The sequence below is a fragment of the Impatiens glandulifera genome, chromosome 2 (assembly GCF_907164915.1).
Source record: "Impatiens glandulifera chromosome 2, dImpGla2.1, whole genome shotgun sequence".
Lineage (NCBI taxonomy): Eukaryota > Viridiplantae > Streptophyta > Magnoliopsida > Ericales > Balsaminaceae > Impatiens > Impatiens glandulifera.
Genome location: NC_061863.1, coordinates 23,846,451 through 23,873,197, shown reverse-complemented (window position 1 = coordinate 23,873,197; position 26,747 = coordinate 23,846,451). Strand labels below are relative to the sequence as shown.

At 32.9% G+C, this 26,747-nt stretch overlaps 1 protein-coding gene across 1 annotated transcript; it reads right to left on the bottom strand.

Moving 5' to 3' along the window:
• Positions 1–4,645: 4,645 nt before the first annotated feature.
• LOC124924509 (auxin-responsive protein SAUR68-like) lies at positions 4,646–5,032 on the bottom strand. The gene has a single exon (XM_047464537.1). The coding sequence runs from the start codon at positions 5,030–5,032 to the stop codon at positions 4,646–4,648; it is 387 nt and encodes a 128-aa protein (XP_047320493.1).
• Between the last annotated feature and the right edge of the window lie 21,715 nt (positions 5,033–26,747).

The window sequence follows — 26,747 nt, the reverse complement described above, 5'->3', positions numbered from 1 at the left end:
ACAAAGTTAATTTAACACAACTCAGTTTTTATTTATGCACTTATAATTAATACTTTGATTTAATAATTTCTCCTTTTTTAATTATTTAAACTAAATTATCAAAACCTGGTAATTTCATAATCATTGGCTAATTATCCTAAATTAATTAACTACTTTAATCTAACAAAATTTAAGAGTTCGAGGTAGTTGATTTGAGGCGGGATAAGAGGCTATTAACATTGGATTGTGAGGTCGATTGAGATTGATGGTTGGTTTGTCGATTGATAAGAGATTGGTAATAAAGAATCGTGATGTGATGGTTGATTTACCCAGAGATAAGAACCCGATAATATTTGTTTACTATGGATAAGAGAATTGTGACAGTGTGATTGAGATTTATAGTTGATTTGTTGAGGAATAAAAGGTCGGTAATAAATGATCGTGAGGTCACGAGATTAGAGGTCGATTAAGATTGGTGGTTGGATTGCCGATGGATATGAGACCGATAACATTGAGATTGGGATAATTGAAATTGATGGTTGGGTTTTGGTTTATGATTGATAAGAGATGCCGATAATATTTGTTTGCTAAAATGATAGAGACTTGTGAAATAATGAAAGTGTGATTGAGATTTTTGGTTGGTTTGTCGAGGAATAAGAGGTCAGTAACAAAGGATCGTGAGGTCATGAGATTAAAGGTCTATTGAGATTGGTGGTTGGATTCCGATATATAAGAGACCGGTAACATTGAGATTGTGATGTGCTTTGTTGATAGATAAAAGGTCGATTGAGATTTTGTGGTTGCTTTGCTAAGAGGGATAAGAGGGTAATAACATAGGTTTGCCAATAATAAGAGACTTGTGAAATTGTGTGATTGAGATATGGTTTATCGAGGGATAAGAGACGTGTGAAAGTGTGATTGAGTTTGGTGGTTGGTTTGCCGAGGGATAAGAGGTATAAAAGTGTGATTAAGATTTGAGATTGGTTTATCGAGGGATAAGAGGCCGGTAACATTGGTTTGTCAATGATAAAAGATTTGTTGTTGATTTGTCAAAGGATAAAATGAGAGATTAGTAATATGATAGACTAATTGGAAAACAACAAATATTGGTGGTTAAAATATATGAATGAGATTGTTGTTCTATCGAATAAATTAAGGTAAAGAGATTATTGATATAATGAGATTGTTGGTTTTTCAAAAGTAAAATTAAAATATGTTGATACTGTTGAGATAGTTGGGTGCAAAAATGAGGTTACGAGATTAGTAATATGAAATGTCTATTATATAAAAAATGATATTTTTGATTAACCGAAAAATGAGGATAAAATCAGTGAACTAATGAGAAAAAGTTAAATAAATGTCTCATTATCAAATTAGTTATCTTGTTTCTCTTTTTTTGATAAATAACAAAAATAACGTTGAATAAGAGGTCTAAGACGACTACTAGATTATCACAATCAATTAAGCCCATATTGTTCGGATCATAGATATTGTCAACGAAAAAGATAATGAAGGGGATGAAAATGATAATGATGATGGCGACAACAAAAATGTAAATATTTTCTATTTGAACTTTGTAAATGTGAATTTTATTTATTTTTGAACATTATACTAGTTTCTAATATAAATACAAATATTTAATCTAAAATTTTTCTAAGATAACCTTATAAAATAAAAAATTAGTACCTTTCTCATTTTTAAAAAATATATAACTAAGTATAAAAATAATTAAATAATAATAAAAGTATATATATTTACAAAATTAATTATATTAATTTATTTAATTAAATTTTAACTTTTTTTAATTTATAAATATTTTTTTTTTCTAAAATAAAAATTACCAAGTAAAACACCCTTTTTTTTCTTTTTTTCAAAATTGTTTCTTCACAACTACATAATTTTCATTTCATTAGAAATTTGTGTAAATAAGATTTTATTAAAATTCAATAATCAGTCAACTAAAATTAAACTCATCCAAATAATAAAAAAAAAAACATTAACAAGTAAATAAGATACACAATTAAATTATCATATAACAAATTTCTTCTCATTTTCTTTACTTCTAATAAACACATCTAAACATATGAAACTACCTAAATCAATACATACAAGGATGTATAAACATAGATAAATTGAACTAAAAGCCAAAGGAAACATCATCAGCAACAACAACTAGTTCGACTCCTGGTTCTCGACAAGTCCAAACATCCAGAAACGATGGATCAGATTGGGAAACAAATCTGTCACTGGAAGTTCCATTATGAGATTTGGTGAAATCCTTAGAAATGGATTACACAATGGATATATCTCTCTGGATATTTCCAATGGAATAGAAAAAACAGGCCGTTTCCGACAACCCTATTTCCCATTGTTCCTCGCAGCAAACATGGATGACTCTGTTTCCGATTCTGTACACATGGACTGTGGTTTCTTATTTGTAAAAAGGCAAAACCACAACTCCATCTCTATATAAACAATCATAGTCTTCAACTTTACCATTTAAAACTCTCTTCAACGGTGCGTCATTTTCGTCTTTCATCTCCAGATCAGAACTCTTTCTACGTTTTTTCATGGTTACAGAGAAATCTTGATTATTTTTGTATCTTCAATTGTACTTGTGAACTGGTTATTTATAGATTTTTGAAGAATACGGCTACAAGGAAATTTAATTAGGTTAAATCAAATGTTTCTTTTGGGCCTAGGGGTGTGGCCCAATTTGATCAGAATTAGGGCATTAGGTATAAAATTAATTTAAGTCCCTAGATAAATTTGGATTTTGCAATCATAACCGTTATTGATTAATGGGTTAACATTGAACTTAAACTTGTAATAAAACATTAATAATTTTATAAATATTATTTATATCATAATTTGTTTAAAAATTAAAAAAAAAAATACCTGAGACTGTTATTTAAAATATTATATTTGAGTTACTTTTATAATATAAATTTATTAGTAATATTTAGTTTTTTATAATTTACATTTATTTCTATTAATCTTAATAATTTTATTAGGGTTTTAGAATACGGAAACGTGACATTGATGACGAGTATTATTATATACTGTTTAACTCAAAAATCTCTACAAAATATTGAACAAATATAAATGAGCTTGACTCAAATATTAAACGAGACGATTTGAGTTAAACTCGTTAAAAATAACCGATCTATTTAAATAATGCAAGCTCAATACAGATTTAACCGAGCAACTGGTTTGTTTGCATTTTATACTTAAAAACTTTAATTTAGGAGGTTTCAATTTATTTATTTTTTTTAATTTAAATTGTATTAATACTTTACCAAACTAGGATTCTTAATCCTAAAATTTGGATATCAATGCAAAAAATTATATAAAAATACTTAGTTTATTTTACTTATTTTACACATTATCAATCATTATTCGTTTTCCCAATATATATATATTAAAAAAATATTAGATAAATATGAAATAATCAATACATATAATATTTAAACTAAAACATACACAATTTTTAATCCAAATTTTACTTCACAAATACAAACAATTTAGAATAGACTATTAAGGTGCACACGTAGATTAATTAAGTAGTTGAAGTCTTTTCCTTAATATAAGTCTCTTAATCTTTTAGTTTTAGAATTAAAAACTAAAACTAAGTGTTAACTTAAAATGGTAAATAACTAAATTTATTTATTATTATTTTTAAATTAATTTTATAATTAATTATATAAATAAATAATAATAATAATATATAGTTAATCTTTTGTTAAAGTAAATTATAATGATTTGAAGTAATTAATTATTTTAATATATCATTTTGAGTATTTTTTCTGTGCCTATGACACACTTAAAATTGACTTATATAATTTGAATTCAAGTTGTTGATATCTCTGCCTGCATTTTACAAGGGCTTGAACACCAATCAATGTCCACTATGACCACTACCAACTTTATTATATTGCACTTTGAATTACAAAATTGCAACTCAACTTATGTGAATCTTGTCAATGGAAACTCATAAAATACCAAAACTTTTGGGTACTGTTCCTATTTTATTTTCTTTAATCAATGGCTTCAAGAACTTTGTCAACTTGATCCATGACTATAATTGTTTTACCTCGCTTTGACCCAAATTTGATGTGTTGCCAACATTCACCATATTTCAATTATTTACTGTAAAACAATTCAACACAACTATCAAGATTTTCTAATCCAATTGGGTAGGTGAATATATATAGTCTTGAATCATATCTTGAGAACAAAAGATATTCAGTATTGTATATAGCATCCTCACACGAAATGAACATAATGGAGTTTTGGAAAACAAATTTTCTCATCTACTATAGATGAATCGAGTTAGTTTGTCTTGTCCATGCTTTCATGCCACTATATTATTATTGGGAAGATGACTTTTTCATGTGTTCTTATCTTATTAACTCGTTTCTTTTTCAAATAGTTCGAATCATCACCCCTTTTGAGATTCTTTATGGCCAGGACAACAATGCTTCTCAGATATAGATGGCATACTCAATGTTGTAATATATAGATAGCTAATACATCTCTATGATCTATATTCAATTCAAACTCATTCCAAATAAGACATATTCATCGTTCTGGTGATCACACTATGATGTTTCTTTTGATAAACTAAACTTTCTTCCATTTACAAAACTGGTATAACAACACAAAATCAAAAGCTACAGACAGTTTGATCATGTTGGACAAACAAAGAAGACGATAAACATAACCGACCACAGGGAAACTTTGACATCACGATCAGCCTCTCCTCTATATCTTCACCGGAGTTTGATCTTTTTATCAAAGAAATAGCATATTCCATAAAGGCACCATCAAAGGGAAGCACAATTGGACCATTCCCATAATTCCCATCCACTCCATATTCCTCTTCAGCCATTCTAAAGATTTCCAACATGACAAGATTATTGAGATAGGCCAATGGAACCACAAAACGTTTTCCTTCGCTTGTGTAAACCGCAAAATGGCCCTTCTCGAAGCTTTTTGTGTCCAGGATCCGTTTCCTGCTGATAGCTGCCCATTTTCGCCACCTACTAACCATGTTCACGAGTTTGTTGGATGTAATCATTATTTTGGTGTTCCTTAAGAGACTTTAAAAGGAAAAAAGTTGTGAGTCTTGTACTTGTTGATGTGAAGGAAACAAGGAAGAGGAATGACTTCTTAAATATGAAGTAAAACAGAGAGATGTGGCTGCTAACAGATGTCTGGAATCCTTGGGCTGCAATTTAACGCCATGTGAAGGGTCAAGTGGGAGATGGGACATGTTTGTTGTTCATTGGTTTGTTTTAGTTTGCAAGTGAAAGGCAAGTGGTAAGCATTTAATATTACCTAGCTATTAAAATATTGTATATAATATAATTTGAAGTCCAAACACTAAAAAGTAAATTTAGTTGAGTTAACCCATGAATCAATTGAATATGAGGATGAGTTTAGCTCAACAAATATACTTCTACTTCATCTCATTTAGATGTTGATAGTTTGGGGAGATTTAACCATATGTCTTGTTAAAGGCCTTAATTTGTCTACAACTGGCTTGCCACTTGTACCACCTTTTCTTACTTGTCTACAATAGGCATGCCACTTGTACCACTTTTTCTTAGTAGATTGCCAAATGCTTATTAGTTTAGGTTCTTAATTTGGTTGATTGGAAATTTGGCATGGATGATATTTTAATGTTCAGCCTTCCTAACGATAAACTTATAAATATATAGTATGATTAATATATTTATTTATTTTTCATATTTTATAAATTTAATAATAGTTTTAAATTTATTTATTCATAACAATATTATGTTTTAATATTTTAAATTATAAATGAAATAATTTATTATAAAAATATATTATAATTTAAAAATATAAGATAAACGGTACCAAAAAGATAATAGTAAATAAAATAGAGTTGAGAATAATACGATGATTTTTCATTGCGATATGTTTCATTATCATTCTTATTCTCCAATATAATGTCACATTATGAAGGAGGAAGCCTAAGAAGTAATTCGACATCGGCCGCATCGCGGACACCATGTTGACATCGTTTCATTCTTTTGCTTGCATACTGAGAGACTCATGAGCATACTGAGAGACTCATGACGAGAAACAGAAATCAGTGAATTTCATGTGGTCATCCCCAAAACACCTTATGTATTATGTTAGATGAAAATGGAGAGAACTGCTCATCTACTTGGGACTTGGGAACTATCAGATGATAATCAAGATATGGAGGAGATTGTCCACAACTCTCGGTTTGGTCTGCTTCCCAAAAGAAAGACAAATGATCCGTAAATGGTTGGCTAAGAAAGTCAAAAGTAATTATTTGTGGCTAACGCCCTCATAAGTTTTTAGGACATATTGTATACCGAATCTGGGTAGAAAAAATTATAAAAGTTTTGATAAGAGACTAGTGAGATGTTCAAATTGATAACACAATATAGCTGATATGTAGAGAAATGTCCCAGTCACCAAACGAAACTGGAATACTTGTCAAGGAACTAAAATTGATTATGGTAAAGTAAGAGACGAATCTAGGTAGGGTTCGGGTGTGTCGATTTTTTTTTTTTTACTGTTAAAATATGATATTACCCCTAATTTTTTTTAAAAATTAAATAGAATTCACTATTTTATTTATTTAATTATTAAAAAAATGGTAAAACATACTTTTATTTACCCATTTTATTCAATTTTTTTTCATTTTTTACTTTATTCCACTCTAAATTTTTTTTAAGCTCACCCCACCACCGAATCCTGGTCCATCTTTGGGTAAAGTCATATTATTCTTATATTCTGATGTACTTTGATTATTCTATATGGTTAATTTTAACTTATTGAGATAGATGTTTGTTTCACTTTAACTTAAGCGATACTTTTTTTGTAGACTTTTTTTTTAATAAAAAGAACTCTAAGTCTCTTTTATCAACAACAACCAGAAAAAAAATATTAGACTAATGTAAGTGTTTTTTTTTTCTATTTTAATTTTCTCTGTATTAATTGAGGAAATTTAAAAGGATAAAATTTTAGTGTTTAATTTACAAGAAGATGTTTAACTCACTTGGTTATAAGTCAATCTTGGTTTATCTAAAGGTCGGGCTTGGCTAAATGATATAAAATGCTAATTTAGAGTTTATATCATATAAAGGTATTTTTAATACAGATCTTGCTTTCATTTCCTTGAATATAAAATGATAACTATGAATATGTGTAACAAAATCTTGGAAGGCATACAAACTCGAGATTGCGAGGTGCTACGGTTGGCAGGGTTCGATTTTAGAGTTTTGTACAGGCCCGACCTCATTTCTCTGTCGGTTCTCTAGGGGCCTATATGACAGCGGACTGCACAACTAGATCTACTCTCAATCCATTTTCTCAATTAAATGAAATGTTTTTATTGTTCATACCTATATATATAACAAGTGAGATTATAATTACAAATACTATATTAAATTTATGAACAATTACTGCTTCGCCTCTGAGGTTGAGGCAGCGTGTCAATGATCCAAAGGAGTTCGGTTTTATTAATCTTCATTCGCCTTTTTTTAGTTCTAAACAACATTCCTCAATAACATAATCGTTTTCAATTTATAAATTAAAAACATTTTTTTGCACAATCTAGGTCTCTTTCTGTCGGTCGCACCTCCCTACTCACACATGAATAAGTGTCTAAACATAAAATATTAGGTTATTTTCATGAGTGTCTCTATATATACAAATTTTATATACTTTAATTAATAAAGGTTCAATTAAGCCTTTTAATAAATCAGTTTGATTAGTCTTTATATTTTGTTATGATCAAATTAACACAATGTATATCAACGTATTTGGATTAAATCTAACATAAGTTTGTTCAAAGATCATTTCATGTAGGCCTTTGACATACCATGTGTTAGCTGGTTGGGGCATAGTTGTAATTTAATGGTTGGCCTGTTTGATTTTGATATATATATGATCCTTGTGTGCCGATTAAGGGGCACATCAATTTGATTCTTGTTGTGCAATCTATATATCTATGAGAATGTGTGGATGAGCATTTAAGGTGTGTTTCTCATGCTAAACAATTTTTCTACTAAAGATATATAACTCTAACCCAATATATAACAAGTGGATAATAATTATCATAAGAATTTCTAACATAGTCCCTTTTAGACTTAGGCTACAAACTGATGAACACTCATAGGTTTTGAACTCAATCAAAGTGTAATGATCTTCACGTTTTGAAAATGTCAATTGTTTCATAGTAAATACCGTCCGTTTAGGATAGGCATGTAGGTCATAACACCGAGACTTTTTTCCACACGTCACCCAACACCGACCTTCAAACGGAATTTCTGAAATTATTTCCTTACTAATTTCTTGAAAAAAATTAGGTGGCGACTCTTGAATGAGTCAATAACATCCCAGTTTGTTAAAATTCTACATTCGATTTCTCATCCCACTTTAGGACGAGGCAATCTTGAAAGAGTGGTATTCTCGTTTATTTTATGATATTCAAAAGGAAGATAATCCAAATGATTTCTTAACAAATTAAATCGATCCAAACCAAAATGTTTTTCTCCGAAATGAATGAGACGAACCGAAACGAATGAAAGTTTGGTCAGTCAAGATTTCGATTTAAAAAGTGTACAAAAAACTGATGATTCTGTTGAGGAATTTGATTATTTATTCGAAAAATATAGTTGGCCAACTGTAAATACATGAAGATCTTGATGGGAAAATGTATTTATCAAAACATAACATTTTCTTAATTATTTGAGTTGAAAATTTAACAAAAACATAATGAAATCAAAGAGACAATGCAAGACAAGTTTTAGCGTGGAAAACATCTTCAAATCGAGAGTAAAACTACAGTACCTATATAGGTCACTTAAAATTCAATATCATTAACAATGTTATAAGTGAGGGTTCACTCTAGTTATAACCAAATTAGACTCACTAATCAATTGCATCTATATCACACAACAAAGAACAAGAAAGAGCAAGATCAACAAAGAATACGAATTCTACATTTCTGGTTTTTCGTCGAACTCATTTAGAAGCCTTAGAATACAGATTTTCACCGTTTATAACATAGTCCCATAAATAACCAACAAGCTATAAAAGTTTGAGGTCGATCAAACAATATAAACTCCAACAAATATACATCTTCTCCGGTTGTTACCTCAAACTTGTATTTGTTCTATCTTCTCTCTCTTTTCTTGTTGTCAACCAAATTCAAAAATATAGATGAAAATAATTTTACTTCACATTAAATTACGTGGGCCTAAATAAATTCTACGTCAATTTGAGTCTCTCCAACTAGGAGAAAAAAAACCCAATAAATCTTACACTATTTAACTTACAATGTGACCCTCGAGTTCACATTTGATTGCTTTCTTGTATGGGATCCTACCTATCGAGGCACATCGTCTCTTACTTTCAAGATAGTGTAGACCGTGTGTTGTGAAACACCACATACACATCTAATCTTACTTGCTCAAGATGTGCCGACAGGACTCGGTGATCTGTTATAGAGCGATGTTGACGTGAGAATTCTCACCTCCTTTATTCATTGTAACAGAACTCATTGTAAACCAAGTATTTGTCTATTATATATGTAAATACGTGAATACATTTGTAGTAGAAATAGAGGGTCAAGACTTTTAAATACTAAACTAGGAAGGAGATTATCGTGACAATGTCGCTTTTTCTTTGGAGTCTGTTTTGTAGGAGATGACACTCCTAGAGACTTCTTCTCTTGCTCTCTATGTTTGTTGCTTCTTCACCTTTGAGGCATCTTATGAGTGATTTGGTCTGAATGAGTTCTTATCTCTTATGTGAACCGATATCGATATCGGGTTCATGTTTCATATGAAACATTGTTTGAACCAAATCACTCGAACCTTCGTCATTGGAGATCAACATATTTTCCCGGCGATTGAGGAGTTTGAGAAATCATGATGTCCTCAACACCTCATATCCTATAACTTGCATCGATTTATGAATCTCCTTCGCCACATAAGCTATTAAATGACTACTTTGGTCCTACTGACCATGTGGATAGACATCTCATCAAAGATAGTGTGATCAATTTCAATATGTGGCAAGATGATATTATGCGTGGCACCCACGAGGATATAGAGACATGGAGATAGCGTAAGCCATTTATTGCTATTTGCTATGCCCAATTGAGGGTAAGTCATCATCATCTTAGATAATTAAGGTCATTATGGCTCTAGAATATGGTCATCAAAACTTATTAGACATGATGCTAGTAGAGATACTAATGGGACATAGTGACCACTCATATCACCTCTAAGATTTCTAGAAAAGGATCACCATTGACCTTATACCTCTGGCTCCTAGACAATCTCATTGCACCTCATTTTCTCACCAACAAACGCTGAGACTAGTTGGTCATTCCCACATAACTAGTATTAGAGGGTACCCCATTCAAGATATAATTCCATGGTATCGCTTAGATCATATGTACTACTTTAGGGATGTGTGCCCATTTATCATGCTATTCGGACTAGATTATATTACCTCATACTGCACCTTGAATTTGGTCAATAAATTCGTTAGGGAGAGGTTGATACCGTGGAGAGAAGTGATTCCTCTAGAGGAATGTTCCCTCAACTCTTGGATGTGTTCCAACTACCCTAATATGTGGAGGGAAGCCTAATGGCTAAAGTTTTTGGAGGTGTGGATTGAGGTCATTGATGATGCAAGAAGGTGCAACAGACCGATTATTGAGGATGTAGAAGAGGCTAACGGCTACGAAGAGTGAGCCACACAGAGGTTTCTTCTATTTTAAGTTGTATTAACTATGTTTTCCTTGTCTTATTTCATAACTAATGATGAGTGCTTATCTAACGAGAGGATGAGGGATGTATTCTTTATTGTTACTTCATTTGAAACTCACACTACACTTTAATACAAACTCTTATGATTAATAAAATAAGACTTTAAAATTGAGTGTATTTACCTTTCTTAGGACAAATATGCATAATAGTAATTTGTATTACTATTCTAAAATCAACAAATTTGATTGTTCTAACAATTTCCTTACCTTGCAGTTCTTCTCTTCTCTTACTACGGTGCCAAAAAACAACTCGAAAATTGAACGCTTCGTCAAGACTACTGCTCAAATGGATGAAAGCTCAAGCCTGAGGGACATGGCCACAAAGAAAAAAATGCAAGAGCTGTGAGATATGTTCAAGGAAATGAGTTCTTAGACGTATGTGCTCACAATCGAGGTTCGCGCTAACAATGTACACAAATTCAAAGCCGCCTATGAGCCCGATAATAACCCCCTTTCATTCTTCGCCCTAAACCACAACTGCCAATCCTAACTAGGCCACCTCATCCCTCTTCTAGCCTAGCGGCAACAAGAGGTGGATATCCCACCGGCCTCCATGAAGTCCTGAATTCGAGCCCGTCAGGCAACAAGTTCTGCGTCTGGTTAAATGGTTAAATTTGTTTACGGGCTATGTGTGCTTAACCCGCGGGGATTAGTCGCACTTCATATGAGCAGCGTTCTAAAAAAAAAGAACCTAGGCCACCTCTAGCCGAGCTCATCCCATCCGACCTCCAAGTTCTAGGGCTGAAATTGAAGATGACCTCTTTAGAGATTATGATGGTGAAGACGACAACACCTCAATAAGAGTCAATATCACTAAACTGGCCTATGTCGAGACCAACTATTTAAGGGCTCCTTTAGTCGTACCTCCAACCACTTACGTGAGCGAGTACAACAATATATTGAATGAATTGAAGGCCATCAACTTGCTCAAATGACCAAGGGCAAGGCACGCAAGCTCATATATTTTCTGGAGAAAGGACTCAAAGAGGCCGAGAATGCCACCTTGACACGATCTACAATTGTCCGACATTAGGAAATATGTTAAGGATGAGAACCCACTCTCTTCATGGAGAATTACCTCGATGCTATGGAGTCTAGAAACGGGACACCCCACTCTTCTTTGACTATTTTCTAGGTATGTAAGACTCTTAGGTAGTAATTTAAAAGTCAAATCTCTCACCTTGAAAATGTCATGAAGATTGGCAATACTTTTTCTGGTCGCTTCAACATGTATATTTTACAAGAATCAACATAAAAGAATTTCAACCATATTAAACAAGGCAAGCATGATACCTTCTCATGCTTCCTCAACCGATGGTTCGTAGTCATTGCCGACATTTATTCTCCACCAATGTAGTGACAATAGATCGATCTCATGATCGAAAATCTAAACGCCAATACCACTTTGGCCTTGCCCCGTAAAGCTTCACCAGTAATGTCAAACTTTTCAAAATTGGAAAGAACTTGGACGAATCGCTGACCCATAAATGGGATAAGTCACTCATGCCATCCCCTCAACACAAAATTATAATGACAAGAAACTCAAAGTAGGAATCCACTATATGTATATATGTAGGGGCGGAGCCAGGATTTGAAATCTACCCGGACTAATTTTTTCTATATAAAGCTATAAGGGCTAGCTTGACAATAATATAAAGTTTTAATGTGAATATTATTCTCTAGTGACGAGAAACTTGTCAATAACGACAAAAAATACCGTCATTATTGTTAAATATATACAAAATATTAGACTATCCGAACTACAAAATTAAAAAAAAAAACAATTATATAATACAATTATATAAATCTTTATAAGATTTAATAATAGAATTTGAGTATGTACTTGAATTAAATTTTCTCTCAATATTGTAGATGATTATAGAATCTATGAGAATGTTACAATAAAATTTTCAATTTTTTACTGTAAAAAATGCTTATTCCGTAGTTATTGTTGAAACATATACAGTTAAAACTAAACTGGTCAAATTGTCAATCAAATGATATTGTTTAAATTTGAAGAATATAAAAACGATTCACAAAGACAAAAATACTATAGAAATTGAATTATACAAACTTGGTAAGAGATTGAATTTCAATATAAATTGATATAATATTATCATTTTAGCTCTACAAATTATAAGACTTAACGATTAATGAGAAAAAAATTCAAAATTTTAAACTAAAATTTATAAATATATTTTTTAATTATGCTGAATAAATTATATAGAACTTAATTGTGGATATGTAAACTAAATTAGAGACTTTTTTTCATTATTATATATTATTGAGTTTAAGAATTAATAAATTAGTACCTTCTTTAATTTATTTGAAATAAATATATTATATAATATATTAGTATTAATTGTTGAGATCTTTTTGGATGTTTGTTTAGGAATTAATAAATTAGGATTTTTGTAGTTATGAATAAATATATTATATAGGATATTAGGATGGATTTGAATGGAGGTGACTGGGCCTCCGGGCTGCTGGCTGTTTATTTCATAATAATTAATAAGGTTAGAAATGATTTAATTAGGACTATATATATATATATATATAGTATAAGGTGGATGGATCCCTCCGAGCTATAGCCCTGGTAACCCCTAAGGGTGGCTCCGCCCCTGACTACATGGCCAATGCTTGGTGTGAAGATAATGTTGTGGTAGAGGAGCCAAAACTGAGGGCCCAGAATTAGAGGGCGTTGTAAGCATTTGTAAAGGTCTAGCTTTCAATTTTAAAACTTTTTTTAATGCTCCGTCTTTAAGTGCGGTTCATACACCGAAGTTAGTTTGAGCCATATGCATTACCTTCCCCTCGTTGCTCTCGCGGTAGGAGATTAGAGATTTTTATAGTAGGCTCGATCCAAATATTAGTTTTAGAAAAATGATTTATGAAAGTATTGCTTTGTTATATTCTCCATTAGCTTACCCTTCCTCTCTAATATCATAAAAGTAGATGAGGTAACGACTCTCTCTAGAGTAGTCTCATCTTAAGTGAGACGAGGAACAAAAAATATGATTTATGTAACAAGAGCGTTTTGTAATTGGCCCATACATGTTTTAGATTGACACGTACGCGAACGTATCGATTTAATTGACTTTAGAGTCGCCACCATAGTTTTCTTATTAAATAACCTAGGGAAAAAGATCCGAATTTTTTTTAGGGTTTGAATTTGGTTATGCATGTTTGAGAAAGGGCTATTAATGTTATGGTCACACGCCCGTCCATCTCTACTCCGAATTAATTGTCCATTGGATATTTGAGGATAGTTAAACTTTCTTTCTAAGTTTATAAATATTTTCTCTTGTGAGTATATTAACCTATGTCTAATGTCACGGTGCCCCAATATTCCTATCCCAAGGGGAGGTTCAATCGTCGAACTAGGCCCAACCCAAAAAATATTCTAGTTGGAAGGCATGTGTTAGATTAGTGTCATTAATTGGTAGTTAAAAGACATGACCTAGATTAGTGCATCGTTAATTGACATTAAAAATGCATGTCCTAGATTAGTGCGTCACTAATTAGCAGTTAGAGGGAATATCCCAAATTAGTGACACACTAATTGGCAATTAGAAGGAATGCCCTAAATTAGTGTGTCATTAATGTGGTAGCCATAATGAGTCTTATAAATACCTCAACGGTATTACTTTGTAAATCACCAAGTATTCAAGTTATGTAATATTATTATTTGTAAGATTTTATTCTCTCTCTAGAATTCTTGTGTCATTTCTAATAAGAATTGACTGTTGGTTCGAAAAAGGCTGACTAGTTACTCATTCTTGCGAAGATCGTAACTAGTGTCGCACGGATCGTTGGTAGAAAGACCGAGTCCGTGACACTAATTATTCATTAGTTAAAAAAATATTAAAATAAAAGAGTCAAGAACGTTTCCGATCAAGAAAGAGAGAACAAAGTGTGAAATAAAAAATCAAAAATTTCTTGATGAGAGACCTAATTGCACATGATTGTAAAAACTGATTTTAGAAACACTTTAGATTTTTCTTCTTAATTTTCATAGCCGTGGAACTCCGTTTATGACACCACTAAGATAAGTATTTTTTTTAAGTGTTTTAAATTTTTTTGAAAATTCTCGAACTGGTTAATAATATTTTTAGGAGTACGCATAAATTTTGTTCAGAATTTATGGAGTTATAAAACTTCAGTTATGAAACTTAAAAAATGAGTTTTTTTCTAAACTTACCCTAAAAATTATAAAAGAATTTATGGAGGTCAAAAATATTTTCATGATCATACATAATTAATTTTTAAACGTATCCCAAAATTTGAAGAAAAAATTAATTACTGTTGGAAATTTTTACATCCTCTTAGGCGTTGGGGTCAACGTCGGTAGCTTTTGGCTAGGTTCTCGTAGATATATTATCCTCATCTTCATCATAAAGAGAGGCTTCTTCAACGTTACCATGAGTTTGAAGGTTAATCCTCATTGGTGTGACAATAGGTGAGACAATTGTTGTGGTTGTCGTGACGAAGATTATTGATCCTGAACAGGAATAACAGGCTTGGTCATTAAATTTGTTAATAATACCAACTGTTTTGTTACTTGTTGAAGAGTAGTCTTTTCTAAGCAAACTCAGTCGGCGATATTGTATCCTTATCAGTTTTTGGAGTTCCTTCGACCATTTCTTGGCATATAAAGTGTTAGTTTTTGAGTCTTTTCTTCGTGGGGCCATAGTGGTTTGTTGCAATCGTGGACAACGATTGCGAAGAGAAAGACGCGAGGGTTTGCAGATCTAACAAAGTACAAAGTACAAATGCAAATGCAAATGCATATAGAATGAATTCTAGAGAATGAACATCTATTTTTGTGATTCGAAGAAAGCAAACATAAAGTCGTATATAAAAATACTCGCACAGTTTGTTACATAGATGACTCTTTTGTTAATATTTTACAGATAGAGTCTAAAAGGGAAAAAGTGTTGGATGGAAATTAAAGGATTTAAGTCCTGTTGTAGTCTGTTCCGACACTAGCATCTTTTTCCATTTCAGTTTTTTGAACTTTCTCGTACTATTTGAGGATGTGGTCTAGCTATTTCATTCTTTATGACAAGATATTCATTTGAAATTCATCATGCCATTTTTCGAGATATCCTGCATAGGTCATACGGTTGATGGGCTTATCCACAGCGAATGTAACTTCGATAAAGTTATAGCTGAAATACTTGAACATACTATGAGTATAATAGTAAGTAACTCATTCCAAACCCATGAGCATGATAAGTGACTTGTCATCCATAATGCAAGTCATTTTCTTGATGGTAAACCATGGGAGAATGTCCTAGATTTCATCATTGCTCTATAACAAAGGTCTAGGAAAGGCTTTCTTCATTCTCCGATATTGGATAGAAGGGGACATGACACTATTAGGCGAAACTAGTGGTAAGCGCTTGAGCTTGTCAAGCAGCCAGATATAGAGGATTAAGGAGGAATCCCTTTTACACATAGTAAAAACTTGCATGAGTTGTTTAGGCTCATTAGTGTTTCTGATAGAATAACATCAGAGGGATCTTTATTGCCTCTTCACATTTAGTGTGCTACCTCAATGATTCTTGAGGAGGGCTTACCATCTACTAGTGTTAGAAAGAAATGAACCAGTAAGATTGACATCGTTAATATAGATGAACCCAGCATCATAGGGATCTCTCCATTTATTATTTCTATCTTGGTCCAAGTCTAGAAATCTATGCACATTCTCGTGATGATAGTATCAGATATAACTTTAGAATATTTGTACTCTTCCTGTAAGAGCTTGTCGATGGGCATTAGTCTATACATGACCTTAAATATAAAACATTTTTGTTGTACATCATAAGAATAGCCCAAAATTCTTCTATGGTTGGGCACAAAGACCTTTCACCGAGGAAGTAAGCTTGTTTGATATGGTTCCATCTTCACTGGATTTCCATCATGAAGGTAGAGTTTACTTTAACCTCATAATGGAGAAGAGGACATAAGATTGATAATTCCATTCATTAGCATAAAAGTTATGGATCTAAGGGATCAAGCATTATATAAACTCGTGTTATAATCCTAAATTATCATGATATAATATATGTTATGATCTTCTAAATAATATTTTCTCTTTTGGGTGGACGTAACCATGTTTGATTTTGGTGAACCACATTAAATTTGTGTTATTTCTTTATTGTTTTCACCATCTTTTGCTCTCCGTTCAAACATATATTAATATTTAATAACAAACAAAAGTTAAGCTCTCCACCTATGGTGAAGCTTTCTTCTAGGTTGTAAACGAACTCTTCACGGGTTATAAACATATCAAGCTCGAGCAGATCCTAAGACCAACTAAATACATACGAGCTAAGCTTAAATTTTAATATAAAAACTCAAACATAGTTCAACCCCGAATATATGCTAAATGAACCGAGCTCAAGCTTGGAATTATTATACATGTCTCCACTCGTTATAACCTTAAATATGAGAGGTCCATTGAGGAATAAAAAATATTGGTGGTTAAATAGTTGGTTAACCGAAGTGAAGAGCAAAAAAGAGGTCGATAATGTTGGTTTTACCAAAGTGAGGGTAAAAAAGAAGTTGGTAATGTTGAGATGGTTATGGTGCAAAATATTTGAAATGAGGTCACATGATTAGTAATACAAGAGGTCTATTGAGAATAAAAGATATTGTGGGTTAAAATATGTGAACGAAATGATTTTTTTGATTAAAGTAAAAGTGAAGTTACGAGAAGAGAGGTCAATTGAGTTGGTGAAAAATTTATAGAGATAAATTGAAAAATAAGTAATAAGAGATAAATTGAAAAATAAATGATATTTGTGTTTAAATATGTGAATAAGATTGTTGAATGACCGAAGTGAGAATAAAAAGATGTCAAGTGATGATAAGATTGCTGGTTTATCAAAAGTGATTAAAAATAGGTTGGTAATGTTGAGATGATTGAGTTCAAAAATGCTCGTAGTGAGGTTCATTAGAGAAGAGATAGTACTGGTGGTTAAAATATGACAATGAGATGAGTTAGTTTAATAGAAATGAAAGTAATGTTACAAAATGAGAGGTCGATTAAAATGATGGATACATGTGGAATGAAATGGTTGATTAGTCGAAGTGAGGATAAGGATGTCGAGTAAAAAATGCTTGATATTATATTTTGAGAGTGAAAAAAATGATATTAATATTAATTTTTAATGGAAATAATATTAGTATTTTTAAATATTAAAATATAAATAATTTTTTACCTTTATTAATATATATATATATATATATATATATATTTCTAATATGATATTTTGTACTAAAATTGTAAAATAATATTTTAAATTAATTATTTAAAAACGATTTAAATTAAAAAGTAATATATTTAAATTAATATATTTATTTTGTTTAAAATTAATATTTTAAAATTATTAATTATGTAGATATATGTACATAAAATACAAAAATTCATAAATATAATAAATATGTAATATATATATATATATATATATATATATATATATATATATATATATATATATATATATATATATATATATATATATATATATATATATATATATATATACTCATGGAGTCATATTGCTCCACTGTCAGTAGATTCATTCACGACATAGAGTCGTCTAAATCAATTGATCTTCAGAGCAAACCATCGCGTGAAGATCTCAACTACTCAAACGACGATGAGGATATGATATCCATTGATGACATACCAGCTTTTCAAGGCGAGCCTCGACAGATTTTCAGGGATGAACAGATGATTTCTGAAGATGAGGAGCATACGAATCTTCATCTCATCGAGCTAGCCAAATAATCCGCCGAGGAAAGGCGATTCTTAGCCTTTCACTATGTTGAGCAGACACTCATTCCTTCTGACGCTCAACAAGAGATTCCTCACTTTGAGGAAGAGGAGGTTGTTGCTCCCGAAGTTGAGCAGACTCCGTCCATTCAGAAGGAGACGTCTGAAATAAAGAAGTCACTGTATGTTGAGGGGAAACCCTCAAAGTCATCCGAATAAAGGCCGATTCCATCCACTGGGGGGGAACCCTCGAAGCCGTCTGCACCAGAACAAGAGCCATCCTCTAAGGGGGAACTCTCAAAGTCATCTAAACAAGAGCAGACCCTGTCTGCTAAGGGGGAATGTATCTGTTCCCAATGGGCTCTTGAATCCGAAAATGCTAAGTCTTCCTCTTCTTTCAAAGAGAAGACGTCTAAAGAAATGATGCCCACTCCTTCAACCCTTCATCACTTATCTCATGTGAGGACAATATGCTCCCTATATGAACATCTTCCTGAACATCCTCTTCGCTCTGAACACATCTCAGGTTACGTCAATGAGCTGTGTGCTGAGATCCAAGGAGCTAAAGATGACTCCAAGGCAATGGTAAATGCTCCTCAAGCACCCGCCAAAGACTAAGAACCAGAGCACTCGATTCAAGTTAGTGTTCATGCCAATCCTATTCGATCTGTTCGTGTTGGCTCGCAGACTGTCTCCTCTGCCTCTCCTTCTTCTGAGGAAGCTTCTCCGAGAGATGCAAGCCTCCACAAGGTTTTTATGGATGCGTTGGACACGATGCAGTAGAACTTACTAGATATGTCCTATAGACTGCAAAATCTTGAAAGGGGATCTAGAGAAACCACTAAAGCTATTGCTTCCTTAGCTGCTACTCAGAAGGGCACCGATAAAAATTTGTTGCTAAACACATATGAAGTAAGGCTTCTTCACACTCAATATAAGAAGATGCAGCAGAATATGCACAGAAAGAACTCTGATATTCATGTCGAATCGAAGTCCTTCAATCTTGAGCATCACCATGAGACAAGATCCTTGATTGAATACGTAAATATTCAAATGATGGAGGTCCCCAAATCTCTGAGGCGTTTCTAGGACGAAGAAGACGTTGAGGCTGAAGATTCCAAAGCTAGAGCCCTTGCCATAACCGACCCTCATAATGTTAAAAAGGGGGAAGGTAGTAGTAGAGGGGGTCAAGCACTCATGGCACACGTTCTAAGAGAAAACTTGTTCAAGGCAGCCGAGGTATCTACCAAACTAATCGAGGCGGTCGTGGAAACGGTTGTGGAGGAGATAGAGGCGATGGTGGTGGTGGTCGAGCAGTAGGTCAGCTACGTAACCTTTTAACCCGGGAATCAGTTCTTCAAGATGTTATTCCAAGAATTAAACAGGAAGGATATTAAATCTAACATCTTACGTTATGTATTGTTTCTTATTTTTTGTTTCAATATATTGGATAATTCTTAAGTTCGTATTCTAAATTGAATTTGTGTTATCGATTTTCTAACTTAGTTTTAACATCATTAAAAATGGGAAATTATTGGATCAAATTAAACTAAGAAAAGATAAAATTAATTAAGAAATAAATAATTAATTAACGTAAATGTATAAGGATAACATAATTTTAATGATATGGTTTGAACAAAACTAAGTTAAGTTATTCGTCTTTGTGTAGGTACAGATCTAAAGAAGAAGGTCCAATTAGACGTGGTCTAAAGAAAAGCGTAGTTAGACGTGGTCTAACTCTTTTAGACATGGTCAAAAGGAAAGCGCAGTTAGACGTGGTCTAAAGGGAAGTGCAGTTAGACGCCGTCTAACTCCTTTAGACGTGGTCTAAAAGAAAGTGCAGTTAGACGTGGTTTAAGGGGAAGCGTCGTTAGACGCGGTCTAACTCCTTTAGACGTGATCTAAATGAAAGCACATTTAGACACTATCTAACTCCTTTTGACATGGTCTAAAAGGAAGCGTAGTTACACGCTTTCTAACTCCTTTAGACGTGGTTTAAAGGGAAGCACAGTTTGACGCCGTCTAACTCCTTTAGACGTGGTCTAAAGGGAAGCGCAGTTAGACACGGTCTAACTCCCTTAGACGTCCAAAGGAGCGTCTAACTTCGTACTCATTTAGGTCATCTGCAGTTACCGTTTTCAACAGTCTGACAAGCCAGTTGATCCCAACAAATGAAAGATTTCCATATATGCGTTTATCACTCAAATTTCCCACGTTTTATCTTGTACAAGAAAATTTTAGAGGATATTCGACGCACTACCTGTCTGGTATGGCCACAATCCCAATGCTCAAAGTTTATTGTACTCTCGTACTATTAGCGGCCATCCAACAAAAGGAGGACACATGTCCACAAAGAATATTCGACCATTGGTGTACTTCAAGTATAAATTGCTACTCAAGGACAACGAGCGAACAACTTGAAGAATTCACTTGCTTATATACTTGCTCTTGCCATTTGAATGTCCAATCTCTCTCTCTAAAAGCTCAAGAGCAAATTATTTACTGTCCAGATGTGATCATCTTGTAATTCATATATTGTCTTTTCTGTGTGAAATCTCAGTGTTGTAAGTTGAACAGAGATTGTAATATTCAACAGAGAGTTAATTAGTATTTTAGAAGTAGGAAGTTGTTAAGTCATGTGGTTTCTGATTGGGTTTGTGTAGTGTGTTCTATACCAACCAAAGCCTTCTAGTGGATATTCTTCCGGTTGTGGAAGAATGGGTGACGTAAGAGTTTTATCTCCAAACATCCATAAAACTCCCTATGTTATTACTTTCTTCCATTTACATTCGTTCATCTGAAGCTTCAAATCCAACAAACGGTTCTGCACTTGAACTTGTTCAAGAGTTTGTGAAGAATTGCGAAGAATAAATAAAGTTTAACTTCTAACAAAGTTAAAACCGAATTGAAGTCATAAGTTGTTTACAATAGCCAGACCACAATCTCTATTGTCAACACTGATCCTAACATATATATATAACGATTTAGTATGTCTAAAGTATCCCAAATAAGGAAATGAGTTCGATAATTACTAATTTTTTTGTATAGTAAGATTATTACATTCGGTATCTCTTTTAGACGTGTGTGCTCGAGTTTTTCTTTTAGTTCACTCAATATCTCTCTTAAGCCGAGTTTATAGTCAACCAGTCCTCCATCTTATGTTATCACCTTCCTAACTTCTACAAGGCAAATTGTGTTAGTGTAGTTTTTCTTTTAGTTCGCTTAACAATTGTGTTCAATGTATATATAAGATGATTCAATAAATTTGCATGTGTAGTATGATATACATTTGTAAGCATGAAAATTTGACATACCAAATTTATAATAATATTAATAAATTTAAAATAGAATTTTGAAATTTTAAATTCAAAATAATCAAAAGGTGAGGTTAAGAGTAAATTATGATTAATTATTATGATAGTTAAACCCTAATTAAAAATAAAATAAAAATGATTTGAGGTTAAAATTTTGTATTTATTTTATCAAAATTAAACCTAAAAAAGGTTTGAAATAATTTAATTATGATTTTAAACATAAATTATGAATAATTTATGGCATAAAACAATTAAATAAATATCCCAAAATACCCAAAAATAAATTAAATAAACATAATTTTTAATATGTTGTCAAAAATGTTTTTGTGTATTAATTTGGTGAAAAAAAATACAATAAAGGGTTAAAAATTCAATTTCAAATAACCCTTATATTAGAATAAAAATTGATGATCTAGTGTGGCCGAAAAAAAGATTTCATTACATATGGAATTATATCCATCGGATCAGCGCTGGATTTTCATCCAGCGCTTAAAAAGACACCATGCATACTGGTTGTAGCCAAACTCGTGCGCGCCCGGGTCCACACCAGATCAACTAATGGGACGCTAAACCCAGACGCTCAATTGCTAGACAAAACTCCTGGCGATGGACGGAAGGCCAACAACTCGTTCATTTAAACATAACGATGTCGTATTGTTCTCCTTCTCCGTTGAGAAATCGCGAACGTCGGAGGCTCATGATCAACGTTAGTGATCCTTCTAGAAGCTCTATCTTCTCCATTTCTCAACTTTATTCCTCCATTTTCACCAACATGCACGTCTCTCCATCGCCTTCAATTCCTCTAGGCTAAAAAGTCAAAATCTATCCTAGAACTAGACCGGCAAGGAAAAAACATATATCAAAGGATAAAGTTTAAGAAGCAAAATCGAAGATGAATTCAATTTCAATTACTGACCTATTTTAGTATAAATACTCCCTAGGTGTTCTTCTTCCAATCCATCGAACATAATCCAAATATTACAGCTAATTCAAAGATTTTCATATGAACTTAGGCGATTAGCTTTTGATGAAACTGCTTCGGCGTTTTAAGCTTTGATTTAGGACTTGTGAAAGCTTCCTACAGATCATTGGAGTGTTCTCCAATCACTAGTAAACTTTTAGACCTACTGTAATTCAATTTGTGATTAAAAAATGGATTTTTCTAAGTTCGGTCGAGTTAATCTTATTTAGGGCTCAATGTCGTACTTTCTGTAGTTGAAATCAATCCCTACATGATTTCTAAGCTTTCTGTCGAAAGATATTTCATCAATTTAACATTAATAAAAAAACACAAGATTATTAGAAAATCTAAAAATTTTGAATTTCGTGTTTTTAGCTTTTGAATTTGAATTTTAATTTAAATAGTTGCCTAACATATTTGTGAACATGTTAAGATGATTTTCAAATTATAAAACATATATCCCGATCATGTTTAATCGATCTGGAAGTTTAGAAAATTAAAGTTTAAATTTTAATTTGTAAAGTTGTTACAAACTTGTTTGATGTTCTTGTTTTGGTCGTGTTCGATTGTAAATATCATTTCGAAGCTGTTAGAACAAGAATAAGCCCACGAGATGGCCTAAATCAAAAGTTTACAATTTTCTCTAAAAATATTTTGAAAAATTAATCATTGTAGAGCTTGATTGGTCGGGTTTAGGAATAGGGGTTATGATCCTTACATCCATATGAGTTGTTAGAAACTTACAGATCATATTTCCATGATTTATATCAAAAGATAAAAAACCTACAATCTTCACAAAATGAAGAACACTAAGTACTCTTGAATTGAGTTCTGTATGACCGAGGACCGAGAAGCATGACCGAAACCAAGGACCGATAAAATTGACCTAGGACCAAGACCATGGACCAGTGTTCTTAAGTTAGGACTGAGCCCTAGGACCGGTGTTCTTGAGAAAAGACCGAGAATTCTGACCGAGGATTTTCACCTAGGACTGAGAGATCTGACATAGGACCAAGACACCCAAGACCCACGACCAAGAAATCTAGATCTGGGGCTGAGATTCCCAGACTTAAGACCGAACAATCCAAGTTCAAGACCGAGCCTCCTAAACCTTAGGGTTGAACCCTCCAATCCTTTGACCGAGTATCCCGAGCATCGATCTAGAGCACCCTCGGTCTAGACCAAGCCATCTAGTCCCAGACCGGTAAAAATAGACCCAAGCCCTAAGACTCCGGTCCTAAAGCCTGTTTGGCTCCACTTTTCAAAACCCAAATTTAATTTTGGTAATATTGGAATACCTATCCATTTTCAAATAATCCCAAGAGGTCAGAAAATGATTTTAAAATATTTTTAGGATATTTCCCAAATAAATATTTGGCCTAAGGTCCCATTTTGGAATTTATTTTAAATTCTAATACATTTTTGATATTTTTCATGTCTTGTACTCAGTCTTATATAACCGCAATCGTATGTACGCACTTCTAAATAATTTTGTATAATTATTTACGTAATATAAACATATCTTTGTTTAGGACCCCCAAACTAATAATTAAAAAAAATAAATATTATAAATAAATCTTTTGATAGCCAAACTTTTAAAAAACAAAACCATTTTCAACGGGCGCAGAGGACATAGTGCGGAACCCCTTTCCCGAGTGTAACCAAATATTGAACCCCTTATGGAAACTCTAGTATAAAATATGTTTATACACGTTCGTTTAACTAATTTTTCTAAAATCATTTGGCGACTCTATTTTCAAATAAATAATATTTTATTAAATTAATTATGTTTAATTAATTTAAACCAGATTTCAATCAAATTATCATTTGATTATTTTAAAGTTGAAACACATCGAACCTCGAGCCACCCCGGATCCCCCGTATTGTCACGTATCTTCCGACATGTGCTAAGCTGCGGAACCAAGAATCTTCCTAGAGATTTAATTTATAAATAAAACTTTGGCTATTTAAATTTTTATTTATAACGTTTCGAACCTACATAATAGTCACCTTACATGGTTCATCACCTTAAAGGGTACCTAGGCACTATCCTAATAATTTTTAGGAATCAAATGGATATATCACTCGGGACTACGTGAAGAAGTACAAGATCAGAACTCTGTACTTCTACGAATTATGTCAAGACCGATCATACGTCTGTGACCGAGAGATGTTACGTGAGAAAAAACTAGGACCTATAATTGATCCCCCGCCCCTTCGAATTTGATACAGCCATCAGGATGCGACTTTAGCGACGATAAGGAGAAATTCCCAACCAAACCTTGACCACACCTTAGCACACTAAACCCGTTTACTTTGCCCAATCTTTGTTTGACGTCCCCAAACAACAAAACCTTGACAAGTCAACTTGTACGTGCTTATTTATTATACATGCATACATCTATAATAGATATAATAAAAATCTCTAAGCATATTTGATTTATCAAAATTAAACAACATGTTTGTCAAGTTGATTATACGATCACAAAATGGCCCTATTATAGAACAAAGATATGTTCCTTTGGAGCCACCATTTCCATGAGACGGAATGGTACTACCAAGGATACAAACTAAATACCTCCCTCAAATATACTCACTTTCGAATCCATCATAACTTTATGATGAACATGCATTGAAAGTGGGATCTATTACACATGGCCTTAATCATAGGAGATCACCAAATCTGTCTAACTATTGTAGAGTTCAAAACAATCATGATGATTGATAATAAGAACATCATAAGGCTCAAGTATTTCACAGAATCCATGTCTCTCAGGCTCCTTATTCATGAAGAATTCGGTTATATTAAGACCACGGTGGACAAAATCCTAGTAAGAACATACATAGACCTTCCATGCTAGGTGAAACTGGCCACTCAAAGAGGAGATATTACACTAAATTTCAGCACCTCCCTACTCACAATGACGATCATGATGACTCACTTTCTCCTTGCCCGATCAGGCAACATCCCACCATCCTCGAAGGTATTGGAAGTGGCTTACCACCTTAAGGAAGGAAATAAGGATCCTACTAGAATTATCCTAGATGAAACATTGATAGATTTAAATGAATCTTACTTTATCTACTATCTCAGCAAGAGAAAGGCTCCCATTATCCTCTACATATGACTCTTGGAAAAGCTAGAGTGCATACCTCCCCTGGTTCCCGGTAGTGATATGTGTGTCGCTGTTCAATGTCGACGTATTAGGAGTACCAAGCCAGAAATACCCATCCATGACAATGATTCCATACACGAATTTCTACCATGGTATAACATTAAGAAGATGGCCTATCTGATGCATGATCAACCCGTAATTGTACTTATGGATCTTGAGTGAGTCAGCTCCTACTACACCAATGAGCTTTTCAAACAATTCGAACGAGACTGCATGCCTCCATGTCTTGATTTTGTGGTTGTTATAGATAGAGACCTATTGGCCACAATGCCTACGTAAACTATCTAGAGTTGTGGAATAATGCAGTCAAGATGGGTATCCCAAAAGATAGAAAGGATTATCTAGACTAGATTATGGATTAGTATCGACGTCTACATGAAGAAGAAGAGAGTGAATGTTCCGTCATCTCTACCTGCTGCAGTAGAACTCACTCCACCTGAAGAGGAACTTTAGTTTTACCACTATTATATAACGCAAAGACTTCAGATTTCTAAAGTGCATAGTTACACCATTAAATAAGCCCCAATACATACATAATCCTAACAAATATAGAATTTTAACAAATATAGAATCCTAATAGATATAGAATCCTAACAGATATAGAATCATAACCGAAATAGAATTGAATAGACCATTAAGAAAGCTCAAATATTTAAGTCTACTCAACAATATATTAATAAATAGT